Source organism: Herpailurus yagouaroundi, unplaced genomic scaffold, assembly GCF_014898765.1.
Source record: "Herpailurus yagouaroundi ecotype Mexico unplaced genomic scaffold, PumYag 29, whole genome shotgun sequence".
NCBI lineage: Eukaryota > Metazoa > Chordata > Mammalia > Carnivora > Felidae > Herpailurus > Herpailurus yagouaroundi.
The window spans coordinates 101,942,699-101,966,797 of record NW_024412377.1 but is presented as its reverse complement, the minus strand read 5'-3'; the positions used below and the strand labels follow the sequence as shown (position 1 = coordinate 101,966,797).

At 38.4% G+C, this 24,099-nt stretch overlaps 2 protein-coding genes across 3 annotated transcripts in view; one reads left to right on the top strand and one right to left on the bottom strand.

Moving 5' to 3' along the window:
* ANKRA2 (ankyrin repeat family A member 2) overlaps positions 1 to 3,904 on the bottom strand; it is a 12,201-nt gene extending 8,297 nt beyond the window's left edge. For both annotated transcript variants that reach the window (XM_040450950.1, XM_040450951.1), the window contains exons 1-3: positions 3,602 to 3,904; positions 941 to 1,333; positions 137 to 295 (exon numbers count right to left, since the gene is read on the bottom strand). In XM_040450950.1, the coding sequence (XP_040306884.1) occupies positions 137 to 295; positions 941 to 1,229 (448 nt within the window). In that variant the 5' untranslated portion in view covers positions 1,230 to 1,333; positions 3,602 to 3,904. The remainder of the gene's footprint in view (positions 1 to 136; positions 296 to 940; positions 1,334 to 3,601) is intronic.
* A 65-nt stretch (positions 3,905 to 3,969) lies between these two features.
* Positions 3,970 to 20,475, top strand: UTP15 (UTP15 small subunit processome component). The gene is made up of 13 exons (XM_040450949.1): positions 3,970 to 4,137; positions 7,229 to 7,401; positions 8,615 to 8,707; positions 8,806 to 8,990; positions 10,757 to 10,935; positions 11,517 to 11,642; positions 13,261 to 13,396; positions 15,525 to 15,609; positions 16,456 to 16,605; positions 17,326 to 17,427; positions 17,860 to 17,993; positions 18,171 to 18,229; positions 18,707 to 20,475. The coding sequence occupies exons 2-13, from the start codon at positions 7,312 to 7,314 to the stop codon at positions 18,922 to 18,924; spliced, it is 1,557 nt and encodes a 518-aa protein (XP_040306883.1). The 5' UTR covers positions 3,970 to 4,137; positions 7,229 to 7,311; the 3' UTR covers positions 18,925 to 20,475.
* Positions 20,476 to 24,099: the final 3,624 nt, after the last annotated feature.

Genomic DNA, 24,099 nt, shown 5'->3' with positions numbered 1-24,099 from the left:
AAAAAAAAAAAAAAAAAAAAGACATCACTTTCCAAATAGAATATGCATTCAAAGAAAATAATGTTTCAAGGCCAAACTCTTGAAAGCATTATACCAGTAATAAGAATATTTTAACAAATCAGTGGGAAATACTTACAATTTGCTAAGAGAGGTGTGGTTGAGACCTCATTTCCTCTGTGTTTGTTGGTTAAAGTAGTTGATTGTTTTATGGGTGAGAAGTGCTTTGTTGTAGAGGGAGTGTAGACATGCCTTACTTGAATTCCCGGAGAAGGAGATGTATGGATATTGCATTCAGCTAAGTAAAATAAATTTAAACACATTAACACAATATTTTAATGATAAAACATTTCAAAGTTCTATGTCAATGTTTACATTAAAAGAGAAATACACGAGGTACATCTTCAACTGTTTCTCAAGTGATATTAAATTATTCTTTGCTATTAAAAAATCTATATCATCATAGTGAAAGTTCCAGGAAAAATCTGTATTAATTTTGAACAATTTTATTTTGAAATTAGCTTTTTTATTCAGTAGATTGTTATAAAAATAAATCTACAATATGATGGCAGACTTCACTGCATTAATGCATGGGAAACTGAGGCCAAATATTCATGGAATAGGGAATATTAAGCTAATTCATTTCTTAAAAGGCATGAATAATTTTTCTTCTATCATTTAAAAAGGTACAAATAAGAAACTTTAATTTCTAAATAAAGGTCAAGCTAGAAAATTTTAAAAAATCAACATACATTATAGACATCACAAAACATGAAAATTATTTAATTTCGGTTTCTGTGAGATTCTACAAAATCATATTAAAAGATGACTTCCAAACTCTCTTCCCAAACTCAAAATCTCATGATCAGAAAGGAAAAACCAAAACCAAAACCAAAAAAACAAAAACAGAACAAATGCACATATTTATACCATAACTTGCAACCTTTAAATAGGACAGATGCCACTTCCAGGTCAGAGTTAACCTGATCTTGAATATTTTTACTATCCTCTTCATTTAAGGACTTCACAAATCGAGAACACACGTTCATATCAAATCGGTTAGGTAATATGAATTTCATTCCCATGGCAACACCCTGAGCTGATCCTTCCTCTGCATTTGAGTCCAGCTGATGTTCTATTTTAATGTCTGGCGTGCCAGTTAGACTGTAAGTGCTGGGACACTCTTCCACTATCAGCTGGGCTCCAATATCCAGATTTGTTGACGTAGCCATGACTTCAACTGTAGTTTCAATGATTAAAACATTCCTTCATGATTTCCTCTTTGTTTTATAGGAGTGGTATCCAGTGTGTTCTTGGAATTTAGATATTGAAAAATCTGAAAGAAAAAAATTAAAAAGATTATATCAACTTAGGTAATAATACACAAAATAATCATTTTTCAATCAAGTATGCACATAGTGCTCTTACAAGCCCCTATACATAACAGAAAGCATACAATGTTTGGAGGCAGACACCTGGGTATGAATCCAAGCTTCCCCACTTCTTGGCTGTGTGAACTGGTACATTATTCAACCTCTCTAAGTCTCAGTCTCATCTGTAAAATGGGGGTATCACCACTAATTGCATAGGATCTTGGTAAAGACCAAATGAGATACAGGCATATTTTTACCTTCATCACCAGGTTCCAACAAATTTTACTCTTTTCTCCCTTCTCCTATTCCTGAACATTGATAAGTGGACAGAAGATCAAGCTAACAATGAAAATAAACTTTCATGGTTTTTCACCAAGTTAGACCAAGAAGATGGAAGCTATGAACCATGAAGAGGGCTCACACCAGAACACAACCATGCTAGCACCTTGATCTTGGACTACCCAGCTTTCAGAACTAACCCAAGTTCCTGCTACAGGCAAAGCCCAGAGAGGGGTGGGAGGCACTTCATCAAAATGCAAAGAAGCTAGTTCCTGTTGGGAGAAAACGTTGTAAAAAATTGTCATAGTATCTTTCTCTCAAAAATTGGGCATTTGTTATTTTCATAGTTCAAGTAGGTGACCTTTTCATTGACTGATAGATTTAAACAACCTTCTAAATTTATTAGATTTTTAAGTGCGTATTTATTTGAGAAAGAGAGAGAGAGAGAGACAATGACAGGGGAAGGGGCAGAGAAAGGCGGATAGAGGACACAAAACGGCTCCATGCTGACAGCAGAAAGCCTGATGCGGGGCTTGAACTCATAAACTGTGGGATCATGACCTGACCGGAAGTCTGACACTTAACCGACTGAGCTACCCAGTAGCTCCAAACCACCTTCTAATTTTAAAGTGCCAAGACTTCATTCCATAAACTAAAATGGCTAAAACATTAAAAAAATTTGATGTGAAAACTTTAACCTCTTACCTGTAGTTCATTTTTTTAACATGCTATGTTTATAAGTGGTTCTCAGTTTGAATTTAAGATAAAACTCATTGTATCCATGTCTATTGGCATCTATAACACCTGATTCTTGGACAGGTAAAGGCTTTACAAAGCTTTGGTTATGATGTACTGAAGATATACTTCTCAGTTTTTGTTTAGTTAAAATGTTAGCAACTTAATATAGGCTCTTATGAAAATTTCCGGAGGGACGACCCATCTCCCACAGACTCCTACCCAGAGCTGGCCTAAATGCAATCCCCTGAGCTCTCTTAGCACACTGCATTTATTTCCATTTTGGCATTTACCATTCCTTTGAATGTTTCCACTTAAACTCCCAGGAAACTGAAAACTTCTCTAGGCTGGGGGCCACTCTTACTAATCTTTGCATACAAAACAGAGCTTGATCCCATCAGGTGCTCCAGAAATGTTTTTTGATATGAAGTTTAACACTGTTTCATATTATTTTCTATCCTAAAATGACCCTGCGAGATGCCCAACAGGGGCTTGCTAATTAGATCTGGCATTCCGGTCTCAACATCACTACTATCTAGCTGTGCAACAATGGAAAGAGAAGTCATATACTTTTTCTGAGACTCGTTGTATTAATCTATACAACGAAGACGGTTGAAATAGGCATCTCTAATATTCTTTCTAGCTCTAAACATCTTCCATGTCATAATATAGGCGGAATTACCCTCTTCGAGAAGGAGAGAACTGGGGCGAGGAGGGAGTGAAAACAGAACGCTGGTCCTGCCAATACGCTAGACGAGATGAGCCAAAATTGATGGGTTAAGCTAAGATTTTGAAGACTTGGAGAAGGGGAGGTGAAAATAGGATTGAGAGTAAGAGGCAGTGAGAAGACGGATGGCCATAGGAGAGCTAGGATCACCTCGATGGGTCAGAGCCCAGGGATGAAGGGAGAAAACCTAATGAGATACACATTCCGCAGTGGATCCTAGTAACAGGTGTCCCTTGGCTCTTCCTACTCCTGAAACTGTCCACCAAGGAAAGGAAGGTGCTATGAAAATGACGCCTCATAGGCGACAGGTGTCCCAGGGCAGAAGCCCCGTGAAAGGGACACTTGTAGGGAGGGAAGTCCGCTCGGGAGCCACCCGCCAGCTCGGCCCGAAAAGTCGCTCAGGCGGAAACTCTGGTTCACCCCCGGCGGGAGGGTCCGGGGGACAGGGGCCGGAAGCCTATTGGATGGGCGCGCAGGGCCTCGCGACTACCTTCGACAGCCGACAGCGAGTCGGGCCTTTCCATCTGCGGCCACAGATTCACTGCAGGCCCCCAAACCCCGGCTTGTTTTGACCGCGACGTCACTTCCGATTTCTTCTTTCGGGGTTTGGCCAAAAAACGTTCCGCGTCACGGCAGCCGAGAGGACTTCCAGGTTTTTTCCCCCGCCGCTGCGCAGTCTCTGCTGCCCAAGTACTACAGACACTGGGTCACTTCAGCAGGACCCGTCTGGGTCTCTAGAGCAACACCCGTCCAGTACTGGGATCACGACTCCTCCTCCCCCATCGTCCCGCCCCCCCGACCCGCCCCTATGACTCCTGGCCGCGTAAGTCACGTCAGCCTACGCCCTTACGTCACTTTTGTGCGACCGGCCAGGTAGTTCTGCCCTCTCTGTGTCTCGGCGGCGCCGTGTAGAGTCCGCGTGATCTTCCGCGAGTGAGTCTTAATAGTCCGGGTGGGGGCTGGCCGAATCCAAGAAATTCTCCTTGGACACAAAGTGTCCCGGCGGACCCGCGGGGCCTATCGGAGGTAGGTGAAGGCGGCTCCTGGTGGGCGCAGTCCGGACTCACGTCGGGCCTGCTTTGCTATCTCGCGTGCTCCTCTGGGGCTTCCCAGTCTTCGCAGACGGGCTGAAACTCTTTAACCAACCTCTCAGGATCCCCACCGCTTAGCTTCGACCCATATTTGCCCCTTCTACGACCACATTCTCGCTTGTGCACCGTTATTAATGCGCATCCCTCCGAGGCAATGGGCAAATTTCCATCTCTGTCTTTGCTAATGATGTTCCCTCGGTTTCGAATGCTGCCCTCACCCCGTGTGCTTGTGCTCATCTTAAGAGGTCAGTCTGTTTTGATCTTATACGTCAAGGCCGAGCTGCAATGGACTGTGAGTCTTTCTGGGAGCCTCCCGGTTAGAAGTAAAAATCTTTTTTGAGCGCTTAGTACTTTGTACGTTACTTATAGCATATATCTGTTATTCTGCGTCGGATTGTAGTAGTGTCTATTCATTTAGTTTCAGTTTCTCAGGCTGTGACCTCTCCCTGATCATTTTCTTACTCATTTTCACATCATTTCTTGCCTGCATGCCTTTGTATTGTGTCGTGTTCCCCCTCTCCCTTTCCTCCAGTGCTGTATCTCACTTTTATCTGGCAAACCACTACTACTCCTTACTTGTAAACATTTAAAGCTTTACACTGTTTCTCTCGAGGCAGAGTTAGGTATTCCTTTGCCGATATTCTAGTAAGGGATGGCTTTGCCTGTATGCTAGTAAGGGAAGGAGCCGCAGGCTAAATCTGGGCAAGTGATGGTTTCTTTTCGCCTGCCAGTGAGCCTAGAATTGTTTCACAGGTAACTGTTTGCAATCTGTTTGATGCTAGGAAGCACTTTGAACCCGAAGTGAGTAAAATATTATTCCCCGCCTCCATAAATCTCATTCTTTTCATTTGTAAACATAAAATTGTACTCATAATTATTTGGGGGGGGGGATTAGTAAAAAATTGGGATTTTTTTTTCTTGCTTGCTTTCTTGTAACAACATGATATTCTCCATTTTGCCTGTTGGCCAGCAAAGCTTAAGTTATTTATCTTCTGGTTCCTTACAGAAGAAGTTTGTTGACTCTCACTGTGTAGTAATGTTCATATTACAGACACCATTTGTGATTTTAATTTTGTGTTTTTCCATAGAACCCAACACAATGCTTTCTTTCCTTCCTTCCACAAGTTTTCTTTGAGCACTTAAAAAAAATCTTCCAGGTACAAAATGTTCAGTTTAGTAGGAAAAAGAGATCATTACAAATGCAATTTTACTATGCACAGTGACAGAAATATGCAGAGTGAAGTAGGATTAGTTCACAGAAGGTTTCCTGGGGGATATGATTCTTGAGTTGAGCTTTAAATGATAAACAGCAAGTGGGTAGATGGAGATCATTCCTGGCAAAAGAGGACAAATGAGCAAAGAATGAGAGAAGAAAGAGAATGCTGTGTTAAAAGGGAGTAACAAAGAAGTGAAGCTGGAAAGGTAAGCAAGGGCCAGATCACATGCCATGTTAGGGAGGTTAGACCTTTATTTTCAGGCAAGGTTGGGCTTTGTAGCAAAAGCTGGATCTTGCTGATGGCTATTTAAAAGATGAATGAGGGAGTCAGGAGCCCTTATACTGCACCATATCAGTAGATGAGAAGATCTGATTAGGGCAGTGGAACTTGGTAGAGTGGACATGATGGAAGTTTAGAAAGATCTGGGAGGTAAAATCATCTTAACTACTTGGATGTTAAAAGTGAAGAGGAAGGACAAGTCAAAACTGATTCCATAGTCCTAGATTCTGCCAATCATCACCTAAAATGGAGAATATTGGAGTGTGTGAAAGCTCTGACCCATATCTGTTTTACTCAACATAGTATCTCCATAGCCTAGAACAGTGCCCTATACAGTGTAGGTACTTGAATGAAAGAAATGTTTCCTTCCTTTTAATCATTGATTGCTGTGTTTCATCAAAATAGCCTTTAGCATATGCCATCCCTATTCATTTTGGTATTACTCATGCACTGTTACCAGGCTTTTTGGGATAGACAATGAGTTGCACCACTGATAACATGAATCTCTTTTACAGCTGAATAGTTCTGGAGAGATGTTTTGGCTTAATTCTATGTATGTTAGTTAAAAGTTTTAATTCATTTTTATCCTACTGTTTAAAAAAATTTTTATTTATTTATTTCTTCTTAGAGATGGGGCAGAGAGGAGAGAGGGAGACAGAGAGAATCCCAAGCAGGTTCCCCTGTCAGCACAGAGCCCTTTGTGGGGCTGAATCCCAAGAACCAGGAGAACATGACCTGAGCTGCAATCAAGAGTTGGACGCTTAATGACTCGGCCACTCAGGAGCCCCTTTTCTTAAAGTTAATTTTAAGCTTCTCCGGGTTGCCTGGGTGGCTCAATCGGTTAAGCGTCCAACTTTGGCTCAGGTCATGATCTCACCGTTCATGAGCTCAAGCCCCGCGTTGGGCTCTATGCTGACAGCCCAGAGCCTGAGGCCTGTTTCAGATTCTGTCTCCCTCTCTCTGCCCCTCGCCTGTGTGCACGCGCGCTCTCTCTCTCTCTCAAAGAGTAAATAAACATTAAAAAAGAATTTAAAAAATTTTTAATTTTAAGCTTTTCCATTAGAATACTAGCTTTGTTTTCCTTCTTGGTATTTCTAAGGCTTTCAGGAAGTCAAGACCCTAGACTGTGTTCTTATAGATTGAATGTTATCTTAAATTTGGTTTCAGGAAACTTTTCCATTTGCAGTTTCACCTTAATGCTTTCTGTTGTTAAGAAATAAGCAATCCAAGCCAGTGCACTTCTGCTTTGGCTACTGGATGAATGGTTGAGCCGGACTTACTTCCAGGTGTTGTAAATTGGCTAGTTAGATGTGAGAATATTTGTGTACAGCTTATGTGTATAGCTGAGTAGAGGGTGCACTCTGGTAGTCCTATCTGTATTCTACCTGCTTCCTTAAGGTTGTCTCTTCTGTGTTAAATGGTTTATTGGTCACTAATCCTATAAGCTACCACACAGCCTTTTGAAAAGTCACAAAGTGAAAGTTATACAGGTTTAAGAATAACATGTATTTAAAATTTTTTTTTTTTCAGACATAAAGCAGAGTCACTGTAATTATTTCTAACATCAATTTCAAACTATTTATTCTTGGATAACAGTCCAATTGTATGAAATTATGGCTGGTTATAAGCCTGTAGCTATTCAGACGTATCCTATACTTGGTGAAAAAATCACCCAAGACACACTGTACTGGAACAACTATAAGGTAAGTGGAGACAGTAACGAGGGGGTTGTACTGATGCTCATTTCTCCAGCATATGTTATACTTTGGATACTCTAATAGAGAACTAATAACTAAAAGGAATCAATCACCAGTTCATAATTTGGGTAGAAAATTAGGTAGCTGATGTTTTTTCTTAGAATTTTTTATAAAAGTCCCTACTGCTTAATCATTTTAATCATACAAGGACCTAGCGCAGGATAGATGATTAATGAATGCCAAATGAATTAAATCTTAGAATTTGAATGTCATGCGAGAAAATTTTTTTTGCCTTTGCAAAACTAAGGAGAAAGTGATGCAGAATTAATTCTGCTAGACTATCTTTAAAAGCTTGAAAATTATTTTTTTAAAAGATGAACACTAAATAGAAAAGTGGAAAAAGATTGGGATTGGGAGGTTAATGGAACAAGAAACTTAAATGACCAATAAAATGTATAAAAGAGCTGTGGCTTCACTCATAAAGAAATGTCAGTTACCACAATAATTTGGATACTACTTTTCATCTGTTATATTGGCACAAATGAAAAATTTTGATCATTGCTACTTGAGGGAGGAAAATTGATGCAGACTTTCTGGAGGGCAGTTTCGCATTATCTATTGTGATAAAAATACCTTTTGGCCATGTAAGTTCCACAGTTTGAAACTTACCCAAAGATTACAGTCCCCTAAATTTGCTGAGATACAGGTATATAGATGTTGATTAAAGTATTATTTGTAATGCTAGAAATTCTGGGAAAACCTGTGTCCCTTAGTAGCGGACCGGTAAAGTAAATTATGATGTACCCTATAATGGACGGCAAATCTATTGATCATATGAAAAATTAGCTGAGATGTGTAATTGAGTGAAAGGAAGCGAGGTTCAGAACAGCCTGCATGGTGTGATCTTTGTGTCAGTTACAGAATACATGGTTAAATGTATGCTGGCACAGGCATAACTTTTTCTCCCCAGTAATAATCACAGAAAACTCCACAACTGAAGAGAAAGAGTGGAGTATGGTTTTCCAGCCATACAGTTATTTACTTTAATGACAGCCAGGATGTTATTTGGACCTTGTTTGCTTTTTCATACTTCTGTATTAGCTACAACCTAGTAAATGTTACTAAGAACAAAGTGAAACGATCGAGTAAGAAATTATGTAATGCTTGAACAGTCTTACAGTTGTAACTCTGTTAATACTTTGTATTTTGTTTTGTTAAGACCCCTGTTCAGATCAAGGAGTTTGGTGCAGTGTCAAAAGTAGACTTTTCTCCGCAGCCTCCATATAATTACGCTGTCACAGCTTCCTCGAGGGTAAATATAATACTACATTTATTTTTCTTTTGTGTCTTTATATGTACTACTGATCTAGAGGCATTTGGTTAAGTACTGTGTTTTTTATCTTTTCATAGATTCACATTTATGGCCGATATTCTCAAGAACCTATAAAAACCTTTTCCCGATTTAAAGACACAGCATACTGTGCTACTTTTCGTCAGGATGGTAGACTGCTTGTGGCTGGCAGTGAAGATGGTGGAGTTCAGCTTTTTGATATAACTGGGAGAGCTCCCCTCAGGCACTTTGAAGGCCATACTAAGTAAGAGCCAGTGTTTAAAAATTTAAAAACAATTTTTTTTTTTAACTGAGGTATAATTAACAAAACATTATGTTCGTTTCAGTTGTATGTTCGATATTTGTATATGTTGCAAAATAATAAGTCTAGTTAACATCTGTCACCATATTGTTACAGACAGTTGGTTTTTATGTGTTCTTTGTTGTTTTGTTGTTGTAAGCTTTTTTGGTTTCTTTTTTTGGGGCTTTGAATAAAAACATAGAGAAGTTCTGTGAAGATTATGTACCTGTATATACTTTATTTCATGATTGTTCAAGGACAGAGTGCTTAATCTAGGCCAGTCCTATGGTCCAGTTTGATGGGGCTCATGAATTCTGTAGAATTGTTTGTGACATTTGAAGAAATGTATGTTTTTCCGGGAAGATTTCCTATAGCTTTCATGTAATTTCTTAGTGAGTTCTGTGATCAGTCAAGGTTATAAACCACTGATCTAAAGGTACCTCACAACTATGAATGAGAACTCTATAGGCTGAACTATAGTGGAGGTTCTCATTTTGAAGTCAAGTTGGAAGGTTGATTTTTTCTTCTTGAATTTAATATTTTCCCCTTGATAAATGGTCAGGGCAATTTTATATTATAACTTTATATCAGAATTACCACTTTCAATTCTGACATTTGCTACTGATTTAAAAATCTGAAGTGTTTTTTACAGTGTATTATCAGGAAGGTCTTTTCTCATAAGTGAAACATTTAAAATATAACAAATTCACTTAACATGATCCTACTTAGTGTCAAGTCTTCTTAGAATTTTGTAAAGAACTACCCATTTTGAAATATTTTTTTTAAGTAAGTTTATTTATTTTGGGAGAGGGGGAGAGAGAGAATCCCAAGCAGGCTCTGTTGCTGTCAGCACAGAGCCTGACGTGGGACTCGATCCTAGAGACTGTGAGGTCATGGCCTGAGCTGAAATCAAGAATCAGGAGCTTAACTGACTGAGCCACGCAGGTGCCCCTGAAAAAAATTTTTAAGTGTTTATCCATTTCTTTTGAGAGAGAGAGAGGGTGTGAGTGAGCGGGGGAGGGGCAGAGAGAGAATCCCAAGCATGTTCTGTGCTGTCAGCACCCAACCAGCTGAGCCACCCAGGCACCTGTCCCCCATTTTGAAAGTTTTTCAATTAAAAGTACCTTTGCTCCAACATTTAGAACGTTTACCTTTATTGAGCAGTTTTGTAGAATTGTTAACATATAGAAAATAACTTGTAAGGCTGTTGAATATTATTAATTATTAAATAAATAAATAAATAAATAAATAAAAATAAATAAATATAATAAAAATTAAATTTAATTAAATTATTAAATATTAATTATTAAAAAAAATTTTTTTTCAACGTTTATTTATTTTTGGGACAGAGAGAGACAGAGCATGAACGGGCGAGGGGCAGAGAGAGAGGGAGACACAGAATCAGAAACAGGCTCCAGGCTCTGAGCCATCAGCCCAGAGCCAGACGCGGGGCTCGAACTCACGGACCGCGAGATCGCGACCTGGCTGAAGTCGGACGCTTAACCGACTGCGCCACCCAGGCGCCCCAAATATTATTAATTATTAAGGGTATTTAGAATTTTAAATTGGCTTAGGGACGGATATCTGTTTTAAAGATTTTTCTCTCATGATTTCCCCCTACAATTACTCCCTAAAACTGAGCTTTTTTTGTTATTTGGGGAAAAGCAGAGTTTTATGTTTTATGTTAGTTTTTTTCTTGCTGTTTAACATACTGATCCTTAATTTTTTAGAGCAGTTCATACAGTCGATTTTACAGCTGACAAATATCATGTGGTCTCTGGGGCTGATGATTATACGGTTAAATTGTGGGATATTCCAAACTCCAAAGAAATTCTGACATTCAAAGAACATTCTGATTATGTGAGGTGTGGATGTGCTAGCAAACTGAACCCAGATCTCTTTGTAACAGGTTGGTGAACTGTTTTTCCCTCCTGAAGTTGATCATTTTATTGCGATATAATTTGACGCTGCTTTGGGACTCTTTTGGGATAGAGCAATGTAAAAAATTTTATAAAGGAATATGTTTCTGTTTATCCAATTCTTTTCTTTTTCTTCTTTTGGTGATTGTTCTTATTGTCTTCCAAGTGTGTTTGGAAACATAAGGCTTCCTTGAAAACATGAGTGTCTGAACTATGGTTTAGTACTCTGGTTTTCACAGAGCCTCCAAGCAGCTGAGAAACAAAGATAATGGAGTTCAGTCTTTGTGGGTGCTTGTGCAGAGGTTCCCAGGTGATTGAGTAGTGACAATAACTTGAAGATGGGAATAGTTTAAGGTCCTATATGATATAGTATGGTATAGTAATGCTTTTTCAGAAATAATCAGTGGTCCCAGAGTTTGTAGGTACTTTGTCATCATGAACGTATATATGTGTCTTTAAATTTTATCTAAGCCCTTTCTTCTTTTCAAATTTGTTTGCATACACACACGTATGTTTAGTTTTTGTTGATTTGAGTAACGAAACTCACCTAACACCAAAATTGACATTTTAGGGTCATATGATCATACCCTCAAGATGTTTGACGCACGAACCAATAAGAGTGTGATCTCTGTTGAGCATGGGCATCCAGTGGAGAGTGTCCTGCTCTTTCCCTCTGGAGGTCTTCTGGTATCAGCAGGTATTTTAAAAATTGCTTTTACCTAGATAGTTGGTTTTGAGTCAGTTATGTCTTTATCAGTTACTTTTTATAATTTAATATTGTGCACTTGAATTACATACCTAGGTTTTGCTCACTTGATAAACAGGACAAGCAAGCAGTTGTTATTTATTGACTACCTAATGTGAGCCAGGTACTGGGCTCTTATATACAAATTGTTGAGCCTAGAAGTGAGTGAGTTTTCTCCCTATTTTGCAACTAAGGAAATAAATAAAAGTTTTTAAAGTAATTTGTCCACGATAGAGTGGCGGATCTGAAATCCCAGAACTCGAGAGCCTGCATTGTGTATATAAGCCAGAAATCCAGGTTGTATGCCTGTTATTCCTACCTAAGAAATATTAGGTTGAAAGAGATCACAGTTCTTTCAGTTCTAGAATCAGGCTTGTCTGTTGTTATGTCTCTTTTGATTGAAGTGACTTTGTCCAGAAAATAGCCAGTAGTTCTGGAGGAGGGTATAATGTGGCGTTCAAAAGGGGTCTTGGTACGTTTTTCATCAAGCTGGAACTGAGGTATTTTTCTGTACTGTTGATCCTAGAGCATTTTCAAAATGAGAATGGGAGAAATAAATCGGCTTCTTTGATTTATCAAGTCAAAGTTAATGTGTTGACATTAGAATACAAAGGTGGTGTGTATAATTCATAGCACGTATATGGCTGTGTGTATAGATTTTTTTTCTTAATTCTAAAACCCGAATAGAAATTACCCTGTTTTGTACTTCTTCCCCAGTACCTGTTTAGTTTCAAAATAAATTGATGACATTGTCAGATGTATCCATTTTTCTTGATGTTATTTTGAGAAATGGAAACAAGCTGAATGGGGAGAATGGACACGTGTGTGCTAATCTCCACTTTGTCACTAGCTAATTGTATGACCTTGGAAAATCCCTTAACTCCTGTAGACTTTGAAAATGAGAGTTTGGATAGGATCACTTGTTTTAAACTGTGCTCTCATGAGCTGCCGCATGTGGTGAGACAGGGACTATGAATTGGCTCCCAGGCCCGGTTTCCCAGGCAGGATAGGTAAGACCTTTGCTCCCCCCTCTCCAACTCATTCTTCAATTTTACCTTCTAGACTTCTGTGTAATATTTCATTGAAATAGAAGATGCTATAGTAGAAGAATTCTTTTTAAACTTTTAGATTAAATTGCCTTTAAGGACGCTTCTAACTCTTAGAGTAGAAGTGATAGGGAAATTTTTCAGTTTTGTTGGGATTCACAAACTTTTTAGGAAATGAAACTCTATTATTAATTTCTGTAGTGACCCGTTTCTTTTGCAGAATGATTTTATTACAATTTTCTTAAAATCCATTTTGGTTATACTTTTTATTTTGTAGGCAGTTCTGTGAACTTTACAGGTATGCAACAATTTTTCGTTGTAACAGTTCTTCGTGGTAAGAACTATTTGTTATCATCAGTTACAAACTCAATAAATGATAGAGACAGCATTGAAACGGGGCAGTTTTGCAGAACCCTTCACTTCACCTCCATGCTGTGCAGTGTCTAGTAAAGAATGCTTTTCAAATCTTGAAACTATTGAATGTAGAGGCAGAATTTCAAACTAATGATGATTTCTTTCTATAGGAGGTCGTTATGTTAAAATCTGGGACGTACTAAAAGGAGGACAGTTGCTAGTATCTTTGAAAAATCATCATAAAACTGTGACATGTTTATATCTGAGCAGCTCTGGACAGAGGTTACTCTCTGGGTCACTGGATAGGTTAGCATTTTCATTTTCTTTCCTTATTATTGGTATTGTACAAATATTTACTGCTTGAGAAAATGAGTTATTTCTGCAGTATTTGTGATGAAATAAATGTTCTGTCAAATGACTTCTTTGAAAATCTATTGAGTTGAAAATAGTTTTGACCTTTTATTTACAATACAGTAAACTTATTTCCTTACTTGACAAAATTTAGTGCGTTAACTTGCACACTTAAGGAATTTTATTGAACCATTTGAACGTTAATCTTTAAAATAGTCTATGTTATTCTGTGGCTTTAAAAAATCCTTTGTGTATATATTTGTATATTTTAAAAGATTTCTTCTGAGTGTATGTATACATTCTAGCTTATATTCTTCAAAAGTTAAAATTGTATGTGAAAATTTCTATACTTGAACGTGATTCAAATATTCTTTTTTTATATAAGCAGTAGTATTCCATTAGTTAAAGTTCTAGAACAGTGCTGGCCAACAGAAATAAGATGTGGGCTACATAAGTAGTTTTAAATATTGTAGTAGCCACAAAAAGGCAAAAGGAACTAGGTAAAATTAATTTAATAATATGTTTCATTTAGTTCAGTGTATCTAAAATATCATTTCAACGCGTAATCTGTGTAAAAATTATTACCAAGAGACTAGAGACAAATTAAGCATCCAATATGTGCCCTATGATGTGGTAATTTATAGTGATTAAAGTGAAATATAGTTTTGTTAAACAGAAAAATGTTTTAATACTGCCTCAGTTTTAAAATTAAAATAAGCAGGGGCGCCTGGATGGCGCAGTCGGTTGGGCGCCCGACTTCAGCCAGGTCACGATCTCGCGGTCCGTGGGTTCGGGCCCTGCGTCGGGCTCTGGGCTGATGGCTCAGAGCCTGGAGCCTGTTTCCGATTCTGTGTCTCCCTCTCTCTCTGACCCTCCCCCGTTCATGCTCTCTCTCTGTCCCAAGAATAAATAAACGTTGAAAAAAAAAATTAAAAAAAAAAATTAAAATTAAAATAAGTTAATTAAAATCAAGTAAAATTGAAAATTTGGCTCTTCATTTTCATAACCACCCTTCAATTGCTCAGTAGCATGTGGCTAGAACTATGGCACAGTTCTTGTAGTTACTTACATTTGTTTGTTTTTGGTCATTTTGTTTCCATATTTCCTATTTTCACTATTATGGAAAGCCTGGTTTTTCAGTATGCTTAATACATATTTTAAAAGCTAGAAAATATTTTAAACAGAAAGGAATTTATTTTGTAAATAGGTAGCAGATTCTCTGAAATGGTGTTACTAGGCAATTTGGGACTCGAGTTTAAAAAAAACTTTTTTTAAATGTATGTTTGTTTATTTTTTTGAGAGAGAGAGAGAGAGAGAGAGTGTGTGTGTGTGTGTGCAAGTGGGGGGGTGAGGCAGAAAGAGAGGGAGACACAGAATCTGAAGGAGCCTCCAGGCTCTGAGCTGTCAGCACAGAGCCCGACGCAGGGCTTGAACTCATGGATTGCAAGATCGTGTCCTGAGCTGAAGTCGGATGCTTAACCAACTGAGCCACTCAGGCGCCCCTGGGACTCAGGTTTTAGATGTGTCCCTCAAAAATCAAGTGTGAGTTGGCTCTGTTCACAGTTCTCAGCCCACAGTGACTTGTGTCTCCAAGAGGATGCGCAGCAGCAGCTAGAGACATTATGGGTTGTTGGCACCAGTTGGCAGTGGTGAGCTGCTGGCCTGCTGTGGGTAGTGGTTCAGGATGCTGCTGAGCTTCCTGCAGTGCACAGAACAGCCTCCACAACAAAGACTGATCTGGCCCATGGTGCAGAGCATGCTAACGTTGAGAAACCCTGCTCTTTTGACTTCCAGTGGGCTTTGATACTTTCTTTTTACTCTCACGTGTCATCTTCAGGCTACGTTGGTTCGCGGTCTATTCTTCTGGTGACTAGTCAGGTCTTTGTACAGACATGGCTAGTGCTGACAAACAGTTCAGTTGTAAAAGATTCAGTGATGAATTAGTTTGCAGTTAATATTATTAATTGTTATTTTCCTTCATTAATGTGTAAAATTTAATGTTTATATATTTCTAAAAAGTAGAAAATTTGCATTTTATACTCCTTTCCAAGGTGATTTATGACAAACCTTTCCTTTTTATCAGGAAGGTGAAAATATATAGCACGACTTCCTATAAAGTAGTCCACAGTTTTGATTATGCAGCTTCAATTTTGAGTCTTGCACTTGCAGTAAGTATTTTTAGCCCTTTTTAAAGCTTTCACTAACATTGTTGAGTGAAACTGAAATGGAATTTTACAGTTTATCTTTGTATTTGAATAAATCTTATTTTCTTCTTGCCACATGAAATAGTTAAGACAGTTGCTATTATATGACTTGTCCCAGTAATTTAGTATGAATTGAGATTTAGGTCTTGTTCACCATACAGCTTCAAACCAAGTACAGCTGTAGGCATTGTTAACTCTAAAGACAGAATCTGGGAAATTGTTAAATCTCTTCTCAACACATTTAACTTAGGGTTAACATACTCTAGAAAGTCACATTGGCTCTCTGAGGGGGAAAAAAAAAGAGGAGAGTGAGAAGGAGATAAAGTGAACGTGCTTGTCTTTGTTGATGCTCTTTCTGGAATGTCCACTGTCAAGTTTCATGAGCCGTGGAAGAAGAGGAAATTTGAATACATCATATAGAAATCTGAATTAGAAGAGGAAAAGCTTATTATAAAATATTCTCTTGGCCAGACTGTGGAAAGTCATGCCATCACACAATCCTTTTCCTAGTAAGAGGATGTAGGAAAAAAATTATTTTAGAAGTTCCCCAAGATGTCATTAATTCTGTATTATTGTACAAAGTGCCAGTGATAATTTACACTGGATATAACATGTTCTATCAGTAAAATCATATCCTGGAATAAAAAATGATTTGTTCTGACTTTTTGCATAGATCATTGTTAGGCAAAGTATCTCTATCTGAATGGAACTCTTGTGAAAGTGCGGATAAGCAGAAATGGTGTTTTGAAGAAAAAGTAAGATAAATGATGTGTTAGGAATAGACTAACTTATGTTTCTAATTGCTTTTAGCATGAAGATGAGACAATAGTTGTGGGAATGACTAATGGAATACTAAGTGTTAAACATAGGAAATCTGAAGCAAAGAAGGATTCTCTTCCCAGGAGAAGAAGGCCTGCGTATCGAACTTTTATTAAAGGAAAAAATTACATGAAGCAACGGGTATTTGTGTATTTCTTACATTTTCTTTTTAGATGGTGTAGTTTGTTAGAGTAGCCAACTCCATCCCTGCACGTTACTGGAACGTGTAGTTCACATGGCATTTAGCTTTATTTTGCTTTTGTCTACATTAGCTCTCTCTCCAGATTGCTAGATTGGGAACATTATTAATAAGTAGTGGGGAATAAGGAGTACTTTAATATCCTGGATCATTATAATGTTACAGTATTTTACTGTTTTCAAAAGCAATATCTTTCATATGGTATCTGATTGAATGTCCTAAACAACCCTGAACAGTAGCAGAGCCAGTTATGTCCCCATTTGGCATCTGAGGAGATGGAGATACAAAGAAGTTACGGTCTATGTAGCATTTCATTACTGGTTACCAGAGTTGTTGGGACTAGATGTGTTTCTCACATTCTTGGTTTCTCTTTCTGCCAGCTCACGTAGGCTGCCACGTAAAGAGAACTGAAATGAGTAATATTTGCCCAGAGTGAGGTGTTGTGTATATGTTATAAGTTAAGTCATAGGAGAGTTAATAATAACATTGATGTGGCAAAGTATTCCATTTTCAATTAGTCTGCATTCTTGGCATATGCCTGGTATTTATTACGCAGTTCAGGGTCACCCTGGTGTAAAAAAATACCACTATGAAAAAATTTGTTTTCAATGCAACTCTATACAGAAACTGATTTTTCTTTATAAATTTGCTTTGTAATACAGGATGACATTTTGATCAACAGGCCATCAAAGAAACACCTAGAATTATATGACAGGGATCTGAAAAATTTCCGGGTCTCTAAAGCACTTGACAGAGTCCTTGAGGTAAGTGAGGAGCATGTATACATACATACAATATGCTGTGTGTGTGTGTGTGTGTGTGTGTGTGTGTGTGTGTGTGTTTAAAATTTTATTTTTATTTTTAGTAAGACTCTAGTTTTTTAGAACAGTTTTAGATTCACAGCAAAATTGAGGGAAAGGTACAGAGATATCCCATATATTCCCTGCCCTACACATACATAGCCTCTCCTATTACTAGCATCCCCCACCAAAATGGTACATTTGTTACAGTTGATGAACCCGTAAGGAGCATATTTTTAAAAGACTCATTTTATTACTTGTCTTGTGCATTACCATTACTCCAAACTGTAAAGATAAAAACCTATTTAACTTCGGTAATTGTTAGTGAGTTCCAAGACTATGATCTTTTTCCTTTGATGTCTTATCTGCTCGTGTTGACTCTGAAAATTTTTCTAGCCTAGTTGTACAATAAAGACACCTGAGATTACAGTTTCCATCATAAAGGAGCTAAATCGAAGAGGAGTCCTTGCAAATGCCCTTGCAGGCCGGGATGAAAAGGAAATCAGTCGTGTTCTTAATTTTTTGATACGGTATGTTTTATGTCATGAAACCTGTATTTTGCATCGGAAATCCTTCTTTATCTCAAATGAGAGACATTTACTTTTAGATTGACCTTTGTAGACAACTGAAGGAACAATTCAGTAAATCTATTTTAAGGACCTTTTGGGAAAGATTGCAAGTTTCAGTAAACAATTTTTGCTTTTTAGGAATCTTTCTCAGCCAAGATTTGCCCCTGTTTTGATCAATGCTGCTGAAATAATTATTGGTGAGTAGTTGTTAAAACCTGAAAAATCCTAGCATGCTTGCAAGAATAGAGGTGTCAGATAATGAAATCAAATAGATTACAATATCTTGTTTTATCAGTTCTCCAGTAGAGATTATCATGAAGAAAACAAACAACATTAGCAAAACAATGCATTTTAAAGGAAGTAAAATGTTTACAGTAGTTCTGAATTGCTGAGAATAATTATAATTAAAGAACTTTGTCTTAGACATCACTAATGATGACTTTTTAATGAGAAAATGAAATAAGAACCTCTACAATTTACTTTCTGTAATTATTTCTTTTTGAATACATTTATTCAGTTGGACTGTTTACTTTCTGTAAATCATAAATTGTAAAGTAAGTACAGATTTTTCAGTACCTTTGTAGGTAATATTTTTACACTTTTCCTAAACATTGGCTATTCGTTTATTGTTTAGAAAGATACTTACCATTAATGTGTTTTATTTCTCTTTCCAGATATATATCTTCCTGTGATTGGTCAATCACCCGTAGTTGACAAAAAGTTTTTATTACTTCAAGGACTTGTAGAGAAAGAGATTGATTACCAAAGAGAACTACTAGAAACCTTGGGGATGATGGATATGCTCTTTGCTACTATGACAAGGAAAGAAAGCACTTCTGTGTGGCAGCATGCATCTGATGGATTTCTAGAGAACAAGAAGGTGGAATCATAGTGTCTGCTTAAAGAGACCTGTAAGAACTGCTAACTTGAAATCGATTTGATTCTATTAATTATTGGAAAGAATCTCTTTGATAGATTAAAAACTACCCCAAAACTATTCACAGAAGGAGTTTTATGGAAGAGACCTGAATAACTATAATTGGAAAATAAGAACCTATTTTAAGACGTGGTTTACCATGGTTTACCAAATATGTACTATATTTTGAATTATTCCATGGCATCTTCTGCTGGAAGTTCTCCGTTATCTTGGTCATAGTGTATTGTTCACCTTGGACAAATCGATACTGATTTTAATACAGCGAAGTTGTGTATGAACATCGGGGTAGGCATTCAGAATCTGGAATGGGTTTCAGCTGGAATCCTGCTAAAGGAACAGTGCTTTATTTTGTATTTCTGTCCTGGAAAAACAACAACGGCAACAACACAACAAATGGCAATGACAAATAAATTCTCTCTTCACTCTCATCGGTGCCCTTGGGATTTTCAGGCTTGGCTCCCTCTGCTTGACATCATCATTTATCATGGGTCCCATGTTCTGCTTCCACTGGTAGTGGGACTGCCTCTGCTCCAGTTGCAGCAAATCAGTGGCCAGCTCTGAACAGTTTAACTCTGAACTAGTTAGATATGTATTCACAAAGTGTGAGGGGGCAGCTTCGATACCCTACAATTGTATTCTCCATTCCACATACTCTTTTTATTCCGTGAATCGTGACCATCCTTGTCAGAACAAGGTCTACAGATCTTAGTGGACCACGTTTTCTTCCATCTCGATACGTTGTTTTTCTACCCAGTTTTCAGCTTGCCTCAGGTCAAAGGAGTGATAAAATTTGTCATTTCTCTCGTAAGAATTAGCCTTTCATCTTGTTGTATATGTTTGGAGCTTATCTTGTAGCTCCCGACCCTTCTGAAAACCATTTTCTCTGATCTGTATTTATATTTTTATCCCTCAATTTCCATAATCATCTTGTGCTTCAGAACCCAAGCTAGAGTAGCTTGCTTTGGAAAATAGTTGTATTTTTTTTTTAAGTCCTATGTAAGTCACGTTTTTTTATAAAGATATTCTTATTTTCTTCTTGTATTTCTGAGATGTATCAATTCTTGATGGATAGTTCCTGGCTAGTGAATGCTGGCACACACATTTCACACTGGCTACCTCTCCCGCCTTCCCGTTCCTTTTCCACCGCGTGTGTTAATTGTCTGTAAGGAAACATGCCTTGGGTTAGAAGGACCCTTAGTTAAAGGAAGGTTCTCCTTTAATAAATGGGAATCTCCTTTTAAAATTTAGTTCTGTGAATTCAGATTTTTTTTTTTTTTAAAGCAGAAAAAAAAATTTCTGTGGTCTGGTAAGAGCCTGTGCTCAAAAATAAGGTGTAGTTTCCCTTTTATGAATTGACTTATGTAAACATACAGCACACTGGCTTATGAGAAACCAGGAGTCTGCTTCCCTGAGTAATTATGAGATTAGATGAGGTCAGAAACTGTCTTCATGTTGAAATAATTAATTTATTTAAATAAACGTCGTATGTAAAGGCTTTTAAAAATACTTCTTAAGTATGGTGGTAATTTGTGTACTAGTAAAAAAATGAGAGGATGAAATTCTGTCTAAAACTAGCTGCCATCAAGTGTGTGACCTGTGATAAGGGTTTTCCCATATATTATTAGTTTTTAAATGTTTATTTTGAGAGAGTGAGAATGCGAGCAGCGGAGGGGCAGAGAGAGAGAATTCCAAGCAGGCTCTGTGTTGTCAGCACAGAGCCTGACGCGGGGCTCAATCTCACAAACACTGAGATCCTGACCTGAGCTGAGATGGGGAGTCAAATGCTTAACTGACTGAGCCCCCCAGGCGCCCCTCCCATAAATTATTTTATTCAGTTCTCATCACAACCATCCACTGTTGGTGTTCTCATTTAATGCTGAATTAGCTACAGTAGTTAACCTACTCTTAAATTCCCCAAGCTTGAGTTCCTCGTCCTCCTGGCACTGTGAACTGGCCTGGCCTCTGGGCCCAAAACTACTGCTTCCCTTTGAGAGGACTTCTCACTAAGTGCCGCAGTTCTTAGATGAAATATATAGTGAAGGTGAGTTTTTACATTCATTGGGACAAGTTAGTATTTGTTATTTAAAGTGTTTAAACACAATTGGCATGTTAGCCATATTATGGTATGTAACATTGGCCTTTGGATTCTAATTTAAAATGCCTAAATGATCTTAGACTCCTGAATTTTAGTTTAAAAGTACTTTATTTTTAAAAAAAAAATTTTTTTTAATGTTTTATTTATTTTTGACAGAGAGAGAGAGACAGAGCATGAGCGGGGGAGGGTCAGAGAGAGAGTGAGACACAGAATCCGAAGCAGGCTCCAGGCTCTGAGCCATCAGCACAGAGCCCGATGCGGGGCTCGAACTCACCGCGAGATCATGACCGCGAGATCATGACCTGAGCCGAAGTAGGACACTCAACCGACTGAGCCACCCAGGCGCCCCTAGTTTAAAAGTACTTTAACATGTTACTAAGCCTGCAAAAATATTGACATGTTCCAGAGAATTAAGGAAGTCACTGTACATTTAATTTATTATATTTATAAGAGGTACTTCGGAGAGCTTTGCTTGTTGGGTCAAGCATTTGAAGCGCTGTTTTCAAGAAAATACTTTTAAGTGTATAAATGTTAAGTCGTTTAAAGGAATTTGGATTGTAAATGGGTTTGTTTAAAGAAATTTAAATTTTAGTCTGTTCCACTTAAGTCTGCTCTCTCAAACATGAATTAAAGGCCCCCTTGAAAGTGATTTTTTTTTTTTCAACGTTTATTTATTTTTGGGACAGAGAGAGACAGAGCATGAACGGGGGAGGGGCAGAGAGAGAGGGAGACACAGAATCGGAAACAGGCTCCAGGCTCTGAGCCATCAGCCCAGAGCCTGACGCGGGGCTCGAACTCACGGACCACGAGATCGTGACCTGGCTGAAGTCGGACGCTTAACCGACTGCGCCACCCAGGCGCCCTGAAAGTGATTATTAAAATGTACTAGTCTTCTGGATGAAGTTAAATCTAAAACTTTAAGAAAAGTTTTCAAATGCTTGACTTTAACAAGTAACTATAAATTGTCTTTCCTAGGAACAAAATGTTCCCCTCAGGCACTAAAAGATACTTAATGGTAAATAGGCTACATGCCTATTTCCCCTGATTAAAGTAACTAGGCTAGGTGTGGTGTATCTGGCTCATTCCCTGTGTAAGCAGGGGGTTGTAATTAGGATTTATAATCAAATTCTTGATCTAAGAAAATGTGGGATTCAAAGAATGCCGTTGGGATTATCAGCAGAGAAAGCTGGTCTGCAGAGAGAAAGGAGAATGAAACCTAAGTCCAGAGAAAATAAGCAAGACAAGGCCATCCTGCCTCAGCAGTTCAGGCTAGAGGAGAGAGAAGCCATCATTGTTACCAGCAGTTTCTTTTTCCCTTCTGGCTGTCCCTTAGGGGTTCCCTCAAGAGTCCGTGAGAGTCTTTGGAATCCTTCTAATAAATTCTTTTTGTTTAGATGAGTTTGAGTGGTTTCCTTTATTCACAACCAAATGGTTCCAAAGACTAATTCACTAATCCTGAAAATTTATTGAAACACGTACATTAGAGTCAGGGAATTGACAGATACAGTCATGAGCAAAATAGACAAAATCCCTATTCTCTTGGAACTAATATTCTACTTGGGAGAGGCAGATGTTCAGTAAACAAGTAAGATATGTCGCGGGTCAGATGGTGATAAATGATCCGGAGAAAAATCAGGCAGAAGAGGGAGTTAGGAAATGATATGTGTGTGTTGGGGGTGAGTAGGTGGGTTGCAGTTTTAAACAGAAGTGAGGGAAGGCATCACCGGAGTGGCAATTGGGTAAAGGCCTTAAGGAAATGGAGAGATCCTTACTGACATTTAGGGGACAGGGTGGCAAGATCCTGAGGCAGAAGCATGCCTGGTGAGTTCAGAATAGCAAGGTGCTGGCTTAACTGACATGAAGCAAGGGAAACGAGTAGTAAGACAGTCATCAGGAATGAGATGATGCATTTAGGCAGCTCTTTGAGGGAACTTTACCATTAAGGGGAGCAGAACAACAGGTCGGCTGGAGGGATAGGAGGTCAAGGCAGTTTTCCGAAAAAATTAATGAGGTCTAATTGGTATGCTGTAAATTGCACATTTTAAAAGTTCAGTCTTAACGTGTTTTGACCTGTACACCCATAAGACCATCACTGCAAGCAAGGTAATGAGTATGTGTCACCCTCAAAAATTTCCTCCTGCCCTTCTGCGAACCTTAGTTAGGTCCCACCCACTCAGACAACCACTGTTCTACTCTCTGCCACTATAGGTTCATAGATCGGTTTGCATTTGGTATAATTTCACACAAATGAGATCATAGAATTTAGGTTGGGGCGGGGCTGGCTCTCACTTAGCATAACTGTTTTGAGATTCGTAATTCATTTGAGATTTAAACTTGAAAAAAATTACAGAATGTATGCTGATGCAGATAATCCGGCAGACAAAAAAACTAGTGATCTAGGAGAGAGGCAGGCCGATTGCTGGGGCAGTGTTCTGGGGAGGGACCTGGGGTCGAGGGCCCAAATGGAAGGATTGGCTTAGATAAGAGAATGAACAGTTCAGGCCTGGTTCAAGAGGAAAGACAAAACATACGGGCACAGATGCCATTAAGTGTGTAGATGTGATGATGGTTAGGGTTTGTGGAAATTCTTTACTGGGTACCTTTACTGGAAACAACCAATAAAAACAGTTTGGAGGAGGAAGTTAGAGGAGAGAACAGAAGATATGAAATACTCCTAGAAAGAGCTCAGAGGGAGCCACCTGCCTAGGTTTGAATCTTGGCTCAGCCACTCACTACCTTTGTGACTTTGAGCAAGTTATTTTACCATTTTGTATTCGCTTCATCTGTTCATCAGACAACATCACAGGGAGTGGTTGTGAGAATTAAGTTAAAGTACCTGGAACATTTCTGTTAGCTATTATTATTTTGGGGAGAATGGGTGGACTACAGAATTAAGTAGGATCACCAGCAGCACTAAGGGCCTATGTGAAGTTAGTGTCATGGATTTGAAGCAAGGCCAACTGGCATGGTTGTGTTTCTCTCTTCACGTTTGGCTAATAGGATGCAGATGCAGGGTGCCCTGAGCCACGGACTTA